Raw genomic sequence first — 14,740 nt, 5'->3', positions numbered from 1 at the left:
AAACTAAGGAGTTTCCTGGTGTGAATATGCCCTAAGTAAACAAACTATGGAGATTATGGAGATTCAGCGTGCTGCCCTCGTTGTGCTTATACCGATTGGTTTCATACAGTTACCAACATTTGCAGTAGGCCTACTTTTGGAGCATCAGAGGCGTTTGGCACAACGTCCATCTTATGATGTTATGCTATCCGCGGACCGCTCCAATGCCTTCTCCCCCATCCTTGTACTGAATGCATTAAATGCATCGGAATTGTTCTCCAACATACTTTATATGTTGGTCTCTCCCCAAATATCCAAAAGACATTTCGTCTCCTCTGCGCTCCATGTTGAGCCACAACTCATTTTAAACGGGTCTGATAACGAGATACCGGTCTGATAACATCACATTGATCTTCGAATTTACCGCGCTAATCAAACAATATAACTAAACAAGGAGCAATGGGAGCCTGTTGCGTCCAAAAAGGCATATTATTTTTAGAACGGGGTCGGACCGAGCGCGGTCGCCTTCACAGCTAAAGCGAACCGCACCAGGGTTCGTTTGGAAGCGAACCGAGACCGACTCTCCGGCTGGGTCTCGGACCGGCTGTTTGGTCTGCCCCAGAGTTCGATGGTTTGTATTCACACCAGCCCAAAAGGTCTGCACCAGCGATGTTTTTGGTTTGGCTCGAACCAAACAAGGCAGGTGTGAATACACCCTCATCATAAGACACCACCCCCACCCCCACCTCCACCACCCACACCAGCCTATCAGATTACTCCTTAATGGGTATTGGATGTGTGTCTGGCAGAAGACGTTAGCTGAGCACCGACTGCACTAATGAACTAGTACAGGCCGAAGGAGCTGATGGGATGAGTTATCAGGCACGTCTGGGGCATCAAGGGAGGCAGATCTGTTTACATGTTTGTTGTTGTTTAATAAGGGCGTCTGTGAATGGGTCTCCCCAACCAGCATTGAATTATATATGAATCACACATTTATTAAACTGATAAACAAAAAGGTATCACACACTGGAGAACCAGCGAGGCGTTCTCACGGGCTGACCCGCTCATTCTGCACAGCAGGGTTTTATGATCACATCTCAATGGGCATCGATTGTAGATCAGAGAAGTGGTTGTTGCTAACATACAGTATCGTATTGGCTTTGATCTGATGCATCTGTCTCTCTGTACTGCTTCCACACACACACACACACTTACGGAGAAGTCGTTGTCAGGGAAGAGCAGTAGATCCCTGAGAGGATCCTCCTGCAGGTCGACCAGCAGCTCACAGATCACCGCCTCGTAGTCCAGGGGATCGATCTGCTTCGGCTTCTCCTGCTGTACAACACACACACACACACACACACACACACACACACACACACACAGTTTAAAATACAGTTATACATTTAGGCCATTTATGACACGCTTTTATCCAAAGCAACTTACAGCAGTTCATCCACACATTCACACACCAACAGCGGAGTCAACCACGCAAGGCGACGAGCCAGCTCGTCGTGAGGAGTTTGGGTAAGGTGTCTTGCCCCCCCCCCCCCCCACCCCAAACACACACACACACACACACACACACACACACGCAGTTTAAATAGTGCTGGTGGGCTGCATAGGGATGGTACCATGCATTTAGATGCATTACATTAACGCCATATTAACACAGGCTAAAGAACAATAAGTGTAGGGCATTTACTGACATTCACACACCATACATTTTTATTTGAAGATTGATCCTATTTGCTAAAGTGAATAGAAAAGGGCTTTTTATCAGCAATGAGTTTTGAGGTGATATGCTTTATCACATTAGCAGGAAGTCACTGAAGAGCTATCAATGGGTGTGGCTGTTCCATCAGAGCACAGAAAGAACTGATCTTGTAACGTCACACTGGGCAATAAAGGTGGTGCTGGTAGTGGAGTCAGGTCAGCTAACCACTGACACTTAGACAGAGAGGACTTCAAGACCATTCAAAAGCCCACTGGAAGCTCCAGACTGGAGCTGCTATCGGCCACAACATCGCTGCATTCCACGTTAAACAGCCAAACAAGGCACTTCCTGTGTTGAGTTGTGAGATCACAAAAACAACTGCAGATAGGACCGCAGTATTGCAAAATCCGATTATTGGATTTAAGCCTCATGTTTCGTCAAAAGGGGAAGAAAATCATCTTAGTGAGTCAGATTTTGTCAGACATATGGGCAAATATAAAACCACATCTTAACACATATATAGATATATTTGAATGAAATGTATTGTATTAAAACTTAACCAGGCTTTCAGTACAATGAAGCGAAACCAAGATGATGATCTGAAATACACCGGAGCACTTCAACACACCATGAGCAGAAACTAAATGAGTTAAAACAAATCTCAACAAATACAAATACCATAATGACTACGCTCAGAGATTATGAGCCATGGAACACAAGCTCTGTCAGAAACAGAAACTAACTCCCAGCCTCAAGACAGGGGGCAGAAACTCTCTGTGGTAATGACAAGGGGAGGAAGTAATGATTCTGTTCATACGCACGCATGAAACCAGAGCCCTGCCGCCACCACAGGCCTGCAGTCGCACACCAAAGCTTTCTGAGAAGCAGCCGGAGCCAGTAGGAAGCTGCACGCTGCTGCCACTAAGGGCCACACACATGAGCCAGGCTCTGCTCCTCGACCGTTGGAGCCCACAGACCTGGGGCTGCCTGAAACGTGCTCAAGATAAACATGAACAAACTAAGTTGTAAAGCATCGGACATTTGCATGACCTCCACAGGGACTAGAACTCTGAAACCCTTGGCGAGAAGTGGTTCAATAAATTGATTATGAATCAATCCTTAATCAATCTAACGCCCAACCAATTACTGGTGATTCCATTGAACAGCCTGTCAACGTGGCAAATGCCGTTGCAGCAAAGTCAGACCAGTAAACTATTGCAGAGTGGTTTACTGAGTGTTTTTTGAGTAATCCTGGTGGCTAGGGGGACATTGTTACATCCAGTAGGTTCTGACTGCTGCCTGACACATCCAGTAGGTTCTGACTACTGCCTGACACATCCAGTAGGGCCTGACTACTGCCTGACACATCCAGTAGGGCCTGACTACTGCCTGACACATCCAGTAGGGCCTGACTACTGCCTGACACATCCAGTAGGGCCTGACTACTGCCTGACACATCCAGTAGGGCCTGACTACTGCCTGACACATCCAGTAGGGCCTGACTACTGCCTGACACATCCAGTAGGGCCTGACTACTGCCTGACACATCCAGTAGGGCCTGACTGCTGCCTGACACATCCAGTAGGGCCTGACTACTGCCTGACACATCCAGTAGGGCCTGACTACTGCCTGACACATCCAGTAGGTTCTGACTGCTGCCTGACACATCCAGTAGGTTCTGACAGCAGCCTGACAGCAGTCTGACAGCAGCCTGACAGCACTCTCCGGGGACAGGGTAGGTTATGACCTCAATCTGTACCACGGAGCAGCCCCCACACTGAGGCCCCCGGACGGGCGTTTGGAAAGACAAGACGATCACTGGTGCTGTTCTCACGCTGGCTCAATACAAGAAGGTTTACCCTAAGAGGTGAAATAGTAATATCCATAAAGGTGTTCACTTCCTTGATACAACATCTGAGTGAAGATGAAAGAGTTTAAAACTACAGCCATTTCATGGAATGATCATTTTCATTAAAACACACAAAAAGGCATCAAATCTAAGATGTATTTGATGAAGAAGACGAGGACAGGAGCGATACATACTACACTCAGATGGTTGAAGTCCACTCTGGTCCGCCTGCTCTTGGACTTCTTCCTGAAGGTGATTCTGTTCCTGAGGCTCATCATGCCAAAACCCAGCAGCACAATAGTACTGTCTTCTCTAGAGTGTACACCGAGTCATATCCACCCTGCAGATCAGCCTCTCCAGCCTGTGCCTTAAGGTGACTGCTGAGCTCGGAGCTGAACTCACAGAAGCAGAACTACCCTCCCCGCTTCTGGGGGTGTGTGTGTTGTGTTCGACCGCGTGGAGGAAGTGGATTTTTGATGTCATGATCACACAACCGTCATTCATTCACACGCACTCGCTTTTACAAAATGTGTGTGGTGCATCTACAAGTCCAACTAACCCCAACCCCTGCATGTGTCCAAGTGCTCCATGCACTCCCTAGACTAGTAGCCAACGTATCACTGAGCCCAACTGGCAAACGCTCCGATTTATGGGCTCACGTTCACGCTCTGATTTACACCTGCTCTACCGCTTTATGACACGCCCTATGACCGTTACACACAAACACACACACACAAACATGAAACAAACACTTATATACGCAGACAGATGGGTAGATAGAAGAATGTGCACACGCACACACACACACACACACACACACACACACACACACACACACACACACACACACACACACACACACACACACACAGGAGAGAGGAAGCAATGGTTCTCTTTGTGCCAAACCGTTGAAAGAAGTGACACATAATAGGTATAAAATAAAAACGCAAAACGAATCACCCATTACCCCCACCCCATACAAATTCACACACATTCATGGCTGGAGGATATTGACCGTCCAAGGCAAAAGTCATGTGCAACATAAGGATTTAATTCTGGTGCTTCAGATCCAGTGGTTTACAGTAGAAGTAGGTGCAGGTGTGATGATGGCTGGGCAGGAGAGGGGGCTGAGGAGCTGTTGGCTTGGGGAGACTGTTTGAGGGGAGCTTTGTTGAGGGGCTCTCCTCCTGAAGGGAGTTGAAGAGGAGGTCTGCAGGATGTTCACACACACACACACACACACACACACACACACACACACACACACACACACACACACACACACACACACACACACCCCCCCCCCCCCCCCCCCCCCCCTATGGTTTTGTTACACATACAGCAGGAAATGATCACTTTTGAGAGGAACAAACTAACTGTTGATTGTTACCCGGGCTGCTTTAGTTGTTGTTACTGCTAATGTTATTAAAAATATATAGATATATAGTACTATGCATAGATAAAGTAATGTACTACATTTTTTATCTATTATATAGATAAAGTAATGTACTACACCTTATCTATTATATAGATAAGGTAATGTACTACAGTACATTGTTCTGCTACAGCGGCAGTAAAGCAAACAACACTTTGTACAGCATTAGACTTTAGGTGCAGTGGACCGAAAGAAACAGAGACTAGACAAACAGAGACGCTCTCTGTACGTCCTGATAGAATAAGTCTTACAGTGCTTAGACCAGTGAAACATAAGTGTTTACAAACTGTTTAGCATTCAACCATCGGTCCCTGCATCCATCAATCGATAGAAGGATCTCTCTCTCTCTCTCTCTCTCTCTCTCTCTCTCTCTCTCTCTCTCTCTCTCTCTCTCTCTCTCTCTCTCTCTCTCTCTCTCTCTCTGAGATCTGTTCACTGAAACGAAACATCACTGAGCAACAGACAGACAGACACACAGACAGACACACAGACACACAGACAGACAGACAGACACACAGATACACAGACAGACAGACACACAGAGAAATAGGCTATTCCATGTTCAGACACATCTCGTCCTCAACAGCTGGTCTGTATTCTTCAAGTGTTGAGTTAAAAGCTTATCGGATCAACTCAAAGAAAAATAACACAAAATGTGGAGAAAGTGTGCGAGGGGTCAAAAGAAAGAAAGAAAGAGGGAGAGCGAGAGGGATGGAAAGAGTGAGAGAGACAGAGACAGCTGAGGCAGCGTCGAGACGGAAGCGGACAGAAGGCACGGTTGTGGTTCCCAGCCCTGGCCTCACTCACAGCGTTGAGGGGAAGCCATCCTCGGCTGCTGTCCTCGTAAACAGAGGGCTCAGCAGGTAAAGGACCAACCAGCTGCTGCTGGGTCACCCACCTCCTAACCAAACCGTCCACATGGACTGAGATGAACTGTGAGGACGGAGAGTTACGGAGACAGCCCCTCCAAGGCCCAGCTCGGAGGTGGAAACATAAATATGTGATTATTCAGCAAATATGAATTATAGCAATAGACGTATATAATAGTAATGTGGTGGTGAGGCTATCACAGTGGGATTCACTGCATGCATAAAACAGGAGGGTTCCAGCTCTGGAGAGTCTAACATTGTTGTCTGGCCATCGTTTACGATGGATTAGAGCCCCATTGTGCTAACGGCGCTGTCGTGATTCTTCATAAACAACCTCCTGATTGGTCCTGGGGCTCCGGCCTGCTGGCTCTTTGGTTCAGACGCCTTCTGGGGCTCCGGTCCAAACCGAGTGTCAACAGGCGGCCGCCCAGCAGCCCGCCCAGCAGCCCGCCCAGCAGCCCGCCCAGCAGCCCGCCCAGCAGCCCGCCCAGCAGCCCGCCCAGCAGCCCGCCCAGCAGCCCGCCCAGCAGCCCGCCCAGCAGCCCGCCCAGCAGCCCGCCCAGCAGCCCGCCCAGCAGCCCGCCCAGCAGCCCGCCCAGCAGCCCGCCCAGCAGCCCGCCCAGCAGCCCGCCCAGCCCCGACCTCAGGGTCCAGCGCCGCTGGCTGAGTGAAGACAGCCCATACGCTGGAGGGAAAGGTAATGGAGGCGGGTGTGGCTCACACCCCTCCACCTCCTCCTCCACCTCCTCCTCCACCTCCCAGCCCTGTGGCCCCTCCTCTCAGCAGACCTCCTCCTGCAGCTCCAACACGGTGCTCTGCTCTCAGAGACACAACAGGGTCTCAGACTAGCTGGGTGGGTGGGGGTCTCAGACTAGCTGGGTGGGTGGGGGTCTCGGACTAGCAGGGTGGGTGGGGGTCTCAGACTAGCTGGGTGGGGGTCTCAGACTGGCTGGGTGGGGGTCTCAGACTAGCTGGGTGGGGGTCTCAGACTGGCTGGGTGGGTGGGGGTCTCAGACTAGCTGGGTGGGTGGGGGTCTCAGACTGGCTGGGTGGGTGGGGGTCTCAGACTAGCTGGGTGGGGGTCTCAGACTGGCTGGGTGGGTGGGGGTCTCAGACTGGCTGGGTGGGGGTCTCAGACTAGCTGGGTGGGGGTCTCAGACTAGCTGGGTGGGTGGGGGTCTCAGACTAGCTGGGTGGGTGGGGGTCTCAGACTGGCTGGGTGGGTGGGGGTCTCAGACTAGCTGGGTGGGTGGGGGTCTCAGACTAGCTGGGTGGGGGTCTCAGACTGGCTGGGTGGGTGGGGGTCTCAGACTAGCTGGGTGGGGGTCTCAGACTAGCTGGGTGGGTGGGGGTCTCAGACTAGCTGGGTGGGGGTCTCAGACTAGCTGGGTGGGGGTCTCAGACTAGCTGGGTGGGGGTCTCAGACTAGCTGGGTGGGGGTCTCAGACTAGCTGGGTGGGTGGGGGTCTCAGACTAGCTGGGTGGGTGGGGGTCTCAGACTAGCTGGGTGGGTGGGGGTCTCAGACTGGCTGGGTGGGGGTCTCAGACTAGCTGGGTGGGTGGGGGTCTCAGACTGGCTGGGTGGGGGTCTCAGACTAGCTGGGTGGGGGTCTCAGACTAGCTGGGTGGGTGGGGGTCTCGGACTAGCTGGGTGGGGGTCTCAGACTAGCTGGGTGGGTGGGGGTCTCAGACTAGCTGGGTGGGTGGGGGTCTCAGACTAGCTGGGTGGGGGTCTCAGACTAGCTGGGTGGGGGTCTCAGACTAGCTGGGTGGGTGGGGGTCTCAGACTAGCTGGGTGGGTGGGGGTCTCAGACTGGCTGGGTGGGTGGGGGTCTCAGACTAGCTGGGTGGGGGTCTCGGACTAGCTGGGTGGGTGGGGGTCTCGGACTAGCTGGGTGGGGGTCTCGGACTAGCTGGGTGGGTGGGGGTCTCAGACTAGCTGGGTGGGGGTCTCGGACTAGCTGGGTGGCTGGGGGTCTCAGACTGGCTGGGTGGGGGTCTCGGACTAGCTGGGTGGGTGGGGGTCTCGGACTAGCTGGGTGGGTGGGGGTCTCAGACTGGCTTGGTGGGGGTCTCGGACTAGCTGGGTGGGTGGGGGTCTCGGACTAGCAGGGTGGGGGTCTCAGACTAGCTGGGTGGGTGGGGGTCTCAGACTGGCTGGGTGGGGGTCTCAGACTGGCTGGGTGGGGGTCTCAGACTAGCTGGGTGGTTGGGGGTCTCAGACTAGCTGGGTGGGTCATAATTAGTCTAACATCAGGGTACCAGCCACTTAGTCTGTTTGATGAACCATTTGTGCTGTTGGCTCCTGCTATAACTTATATAACAATATTAACAGTCAACAAACCATCAATACGATTTTCAACTTTTGGAATTAGGTTCTAATATGAAACTCTATACCTGACTAACGTAATTACATGACAGCGGAGACTAGGTTTTCCAACATTAAAAGCACGTCCGACCACATGTTGACAAGCTGCTTCCATTTGATGCAGAGCCCGGCCTATTGCACCACCAGCCCTCCAAGAGTTAAGTACTGTGATGGGGAACTGTTTGAAGAGAGCATGGCTTCACTTTATTGTTCATCATCGCCTGAGGAACGGACACGCTAGGGAGGAACGGAAAGAAGAATGTAAAGCAGAAGAAAGTTAAGAAGAAGAAGGTAAAGAAAGAGTGTAAAGAAGGCTATCATAAAGAGGAAGGAGGTAAAGAAGAACGTAAAGAAGAAGAACATAAAGAAGAACATAAAGAAGAAGAACATAAAGAAGAACATAAAGGAGAAGAACGTAAAGAAGAACGTAAAGAAGAAGAACATAAAGAAAATTGTCAAGAAGAACGCAAAGAAGGCAACCGTAAAGGAGAATAACATAAAGAAAAAGACTTGTAAAGAAGACCGTAAAGAACGTTAAAAAGAATGTAGAGAAGAAGAACGCAAAGAATGTAAAGAAGAAGAACGTAAAGAATGTAAAGAAGAAGAACGTAAAGAAGAACGTAAAGAAGAATATAAAGAAGAACATAAGGAAGAAGAAGGTATGGAACCAGACAGAGAGGAGGACAGAGATGAGGACAGAGAGGACAACAAAGAGGAGGACAGACAGCAGGACAGAGAGGAGGTCAGAGGACAAAGAAGAGGACAAACAGCAGGACAGAGAGGAGGTCAGAGGACAAAGAGGAGGACAGACAGCAGGACAGAGAGGAGGTCAGAGGACAAAGAGGAGGTTAGAGAGAAGGACAAAGAGGAGAACAGGGGAAATGGAGTCAAGTCACCATCAAACTCGTCCAGCTATTTTCCCGCTGGGATAACAAATTCCAGAAGAAACTATATAAGAAATAAAATATATTTCCAACAATAATACAACCAGTAAAAGATACCAGCCAGTTGTAAAGACACAGAACAAGTCTACTTCATTCATCCAGTCATCGTTTTGCTCTGACAGCTATTCCAGTCTTTTCTCCCCGCTCCCTAAGAGGATCCACAGCAAGGAGAGCAGATTCTTTCCCACAGAAACAAGATTCCCTTGGTCTGACCCGCGCCCTTCCCCCACCCAGCGCCACCCACCTCCGCTGCCCTTCCCCTATTCCCCCCAGTGATGCATCACCGCGGGCTGAGAGAGCCGGAGCGCCATGAGGAGGAGGAGGAAGAGGAAGAGATAACAGGAGGAGGAAGAGGAGGAGGAGGAGGAGCAGGAGGAGGAGCAGGAAGAGATAACAGGAGGAGGAGGAGGAGGAGGACGAGGAGGACGAGGACGAGGACGAGGACGAGCAGGGACAGGAAGAGATAACAGGAGGAGGAGGAGGAGGAGGAGCAGCAGGAAGAGATAACAGGAGGAGGAAGAGGAGGAGGACGAGGACGAGGACGACGAGGAGGACGAGGAGGAGGAGGAGGAGGAGCAGGGACAGGAAGAGATAACAGGAGGAGGAGGAGGAGGAGGAGGAGGAGGAGGAGGAGGAGGAGGAGGAGGAGGGAGGACGCGGGCGATGGAGCACCATGGAAATATTGGAGTCAGACGATCCTGGAGCAGAGATAATGTTCTGCACTGCAGCTGAATCCACACAAGTGATCCTGCCGCGCGCACACACACACACAGACAAGCACATGCATGTATGCATGTATTTTCACACACACACACACACACACACATACACACACACATCTCCCAACACATGCACATGCACAGCCTCAGCCCTTGTAGTAGAGCGCCGGTGCTGCGAGCTGGTTACCATGACGATGGTAGTAAGAGGGGCGTCGGTGTGGATGTAGCCTTCCAGGACAGGTGTAGCGGCGTCCAATGAGAGCCGGTCCTGGCGCGAGCAGATATGGCCGCAGTCGGCCCCGCCCACCGAGCGCAGTAGGAGGACACCGCTGGCGGAGCAGCCCATAGTCCGTCAGCAGAGCACTCCTCACTGCAGCAGCAGCCACAGCCCAGACGCTCAGTATGCAGACACCGCCCCCACCGACACCACCGCCTCCTCCTCTCCTCCTCCTCTCCTCCTCCTCCTCCTCTCCTCCTCCTCCTCCTCCTCCTCTCCTCCTCACCGCTGCTACTCCAACTCAGAAGAAGAACCTAGACCCGGTCCAGCCTCCCTCCTCCTGCTAGGGTCCGCTCAGCCCCCGGTCCAGCGTCTGGGGATGGGCTCGGCTCCACAGAGACAGCGCCAGCGTAGCTCTGGAGCTCGCCCTCTACAGGTACTGCCCTCGCGCTGCTTCACCACGCTTCAGCCCGCCGTCGCTCCTCAGGGCAGCTCCGCCTCCCCCGCCGCACCCGCTCTGCAGAGCTGCAGTGATCCGCTCTGAGCCTCTGGTTCCTCCACTGCTGCTCACAGAACTCACTGAGAGCAGCTTCTCTCTCTCTCCCTCTCACTCTCTCTCTCTCAGCTCTCCTTCTCTCTCTCTCTCTCTCTAAATTTCCCCTTGCTCTCTCTCCCTCTCTTCCAAGTGCATAACCAAGCGCGCGCACACACACACACACACACACACACACACACACACACACACACACACACACACACACACACACACACACACACACACACACACACACACAGCAGCTGTAAGCGGGTCAGCCCAATTCAGTGAACAAATCATGGACTTCAATAGCTGTCAGCTGACTAGAGACACAGCGGCTAAACAACGCGCACACAAACATTCTTGTTTTTGGGATAGTTTCAGTAGCACCCAGAACGCACCAGCCATTTTAAGCCAGAGCTCTGGGTTGCAGTGTGTGCGCGTGTATGTGTATGCGTGCTTGTGTGTGCGTGCGTGTGCCTGTGAACTTATCATGTACTTCACAATGAGACGAATAAAAGGCTTTGGATTCAAACCAAACTGGACCATGTGTTTCACATTACTGTGATTAATCCAGTGACATTTGCATTTGCTTTGATTGTTGGGGACACACACACACACACACACACACACACACACACACACACACACACACACACACACACACACACACACACACACACACACACACACGAGGGGGAGGGGGTGACGGGCCTCCTCCAGTCGTGATTGGCCCTGGGAGGGGACAGGGGGAGTGGCTATGGACTGACGGTCCTCATCCAGTCGTGATTGGACCTGGGAGGGGACAGTGGGAGTGGCTATGGACTGACGGTCCTCATCCAGTCGTGATTGGACCTGGGAGGGGACAGGGGGAGTGGCTGAATGCTGACTGTGCTTTTTAACACCCAAACAAAAGGCATTCCATCACTTTCTCGCCGTTTTTGTGCCAAACTTTTAAAAAGGTTCCATGACGGTTCAGGAGGACATGTGGAAGAAGGAGGGGCGATGGAAAACAAACGAGCCCAACTGGGATGGTTGAAGGGAATGCAACGCGCAGGCCGCGGCTATCCGTCCAATCAGCAGCCTGGCCCCCGGCAGCCCTCCCTCGTGTGTCAACACCAGTGGAGGAGACGCGCCTCCGACCGGACCGCTCAGGGCGGAGGGCTCTGGCCCGGTCGTGGACTGAGGCGGTAGCCATGGCGATATATTTAGCTCCTGAGTAGGGCGGTGAGCATGTGAAGGACAGCCCCGCCCACCGCCCACATCCTGTCATGGGCGTCGCTCTGCACCACCCCCCCTCACACAAACAACAGCACGCAAACACACACAAGACAAACTGTTAATGTCCTCCAAACAGAAGATGGTGACAGCCCCCCCAACGCCCCCCCAGCCCCCCCCAGCCCTCCCTAACGCCCCCCCCAGCCCCCCCTAACGCCCCCCCCAGCCCTCCCTAACGCCCCCCCCAGCCCTCCCTAACGCCCCCCCCAGGCAGTCGCTAACACTGGAGCTAATGCACACAGTGACACACAGAAGGCAACAGCAGCCAACGGACACAGAAGCTAATGCAAGAAGTAGCAACAGAGGCAGGCTTTGTGTGTGTGTGTGTGTGTGTGTGTGTGTGTGTGTGTGTGTGTGTGTGTGTGTGTGTGTGTGTGTGTGTGTGTGTGTGTGTGTGTGTGTGTGTGTGTGTGTGTGTGTGTGTGTGTGTGTCCCCCTCAGCCACACCCTTCTCAGGGCGACACTGGCTCTGGCTCTCTCCTCTGGGTGAAGGACAATCACACAAATACGATCTTCAGATGGAGAAATGTTCCATCTACAAACAACATGAGAATAGCAATTCAAGTATGCGTTTGTGCGCATGTGTGTGTGCGTGTTTGAGTGTTTGTTTGAGTATGTGTGCGTGTTTGTTTCTGTGTGTTTGTGTTTCTTTGTCTGCATGTTTCTGTGTGTGTGTATATGTTTATATATGTATGTGTCTAAACGTGTGTATGTGTGTGTGTGTGTGTGTGTGTGTGCGTGTGCGTGTATTTTTCCACTACCACTTATTGGCAAAGCATCTCATTCTTCTCCTACTCATGCGTAGAAAGGAGGAGGATTAGAGAAAGAGGAGACATAAAACAACCAGGGGAGATGGAGGAGTTGGAATGAACCCCTGGCATATGAATGACGTGGCAGTGGTCGACACTAAGCCCCTCCCATCAGAGCCAAAACCCAGCGACACTAAGCCCCTCCCATCAGAGCCAGGACTCACCGACACTAAGCCCCTCCCACCAGAGCCAGGACTCACCGGCACTAAGCCCCTCCCACCAGAGCCAGGACTCAGCGACACTAAGCCCCTCCCACCAGAGCCAGGACTCAGCGACACTAAGCCCCTCCCATCAGAGCCAGGACTCACCGACACTAAGCCCCTCCCATCAGAGCCAAAACCCAGCGACACTAAGCCCCTCCCACCAGAGCCAGGACTCACCGACACTAAGCCCCTCCCACCAGAGCCAGGACTCAGCGACACTAAGCCCCTCCCATCAGAGCCAGGACTCACCGACACCAAGCCCCTCCCATCAGAGCCAGGACTCAGCGACACTAAGCCCCTCCCATCAGAGCCAAAACCCAGCGACACTAAGCCCCTCCCATCAGAGCCAGAACTCACCGACACTAAGCTCCTCCCATCAGAGCCATGACTCACCGACACTAAGCCCCTCCCATCAGAGCCAGGACTCAGCGACACTAAGCCCCTCCCATCAGAGCCAAAACCCAGCGACACTAAGCCCCTCCCATCAGAGCCAGGACTCAGCGACACTAAGCCCCTCCCATCAGAACCATGACACACCGACACTAAGCCCCTCCCACCAGAGCCAGGACTCAGCGACACTAAGCCCCTCCCATCAGAGCCAGGACTCACCGACACCAAGCCCCTCCCATCAGAGCCAGGACTCAGCGACACTAAGCCCCTCCCATCAGAGCCAAAACCCAGCGACACTAAGCCCCTCCCATCAGAGCCAGGACTCACCGACACTAAGCCCCTCCCATCAGAGCCATGACTCACCGACACTAAGCCCCTCCCATCAGAGCCAGGACTCAGCGACACTAAGCCCCTCCCATCAGAGCCAAAACCCAGCGACACTAAGCCCCTCCCATCAGAGCCAGGACTCAGCGACACTAAGCCCCTCCCATCAGAACCATGACACACCGACACTAAGCCCCTCCCACCAGAGCCAGGACTCAGCGACACTAAGCCCCTCCCATCAGAGCCACGACACTAAGCCCCTCCCATCAGAGCCATGACTCACCGACACTAAGCCCCTCCCATCAGAGCCATGACACACCGATACTAAGCCCCTCCCACCAGAGCCAGGACTCACCGACCCTAAGCCCCTCCCATCAGAGCCAGGACTCAGCGACACTAAGCCCCTCCCATCAGAGCCAGGACTAAGCGACACTAAGCCCCTCCCATCAGAGCCAAAACCCAGCGACACTAAGCCCCTCCCATCAGAGCCAGGACTCAGCGACACTAAGCCCCTCCAACCAGAGCCAAGACTCAGCGACACTAAGCCCCTCCCACCAGAGCCAGGACTCACCGACCCTAAGCCCCTCCCATCAGAGCCAGGACTCAGCGACACTAAGCCCCTCCCATCAGAGCCAGGACTCAGCGACACTGACGCAGATACAGAGATACGGACGCAGTAAGGTATTGCAGTAATACGAGTGATTGAAATTGCCAAAGCGGTCCAAGCACAATGAAAACAGTTCATACTTCAAGTCACACTGGGCGCAGCCATCTTGAATTCTGTCTCGGAATTTTGCTCGGCCACCACTGAGTTCAACCGAGATGGCAAGTTCGCTGTCCGAGGAAAAGGGGCGTGTTCGTGCGTGTCGCTAGGCAACGTCCTCGGACCTCCGAGACGGATGGATAATAAAACGCACAATAAGCCCCTCCCATCAGAGCCAGGACTCAGCGACACTAAGCCCCTCCCACCAGAGCCCAACAGCCTCCAGACATGTCCCTCCCCTGGGTTTGGAGGCTGGGAGTTAATCCCACGATGGAGCCGGGACGAAACCCAACATGGATGATGTGAGCAGACCCCAGATCCCGCTTCCCCCAGCCCGC

The 14,740-nt window shown here is 53.0% G+C and overlaps 1 protein-coding gene across 10 annotated transcripts in view; it reads right to left on the bottom strand.

Moving 5' to 3' along the window:
* The window catches only part of dock10 (dedicator of cytokinesis 10), an 84,924-nt gene that overhangs the window by 52,410 nt on the left and 17,774 nt on the right, over positions 1–14,740 (bottom strand). For 6 of the 10 annotated variants that reach the window (XM_030337362.1, XM_030337368.1, XM_030337363.1 and 3 more), the window contains exons 1-2: positions 10,071–10,315; positions 1,198–1,317 (exon numbers count right to left, since the gene is read on the bottom strand). In XM_030337362.1, coding sequence (XP_030193222.1) covers positions 1,198–1,317; positions 10,071–10,229 — 279 coding nt within the window. In that variant the 5' untranslated portion in view covers positions 10,230–10,315. Of the gene's footprint in view, positions 1–1,197; positions 1,318–3,742; positions 4,217–10,070; positions 10,316–14,740 lie in introns of those variants that run through there. The other 4 variants (XM_030337367.1, XM_030337369.1, XM_030337366.1 and 1 more) reach the window with 4 other exon arrangements.

The sequence above is a fragment of the Gadus morhua genome, chromosome 16 (genome assembly GCF_902167405.1).
Source record: "Gadus morhua chromosome 16, gadMor3.0, whole genome shotgun sequence".
Classification (NCBI taxonomy): Eukaryota; Metazoa; Chordata; class Actinopteri; order Gadiformes; family Gadidae; genus Gadus; species Gadus morhua.
The sequence above is the reverse complement of the archived record's forward strand: the minus strand, read 5'-3'. Positions and strand labels throughout refer to the sequence as shown.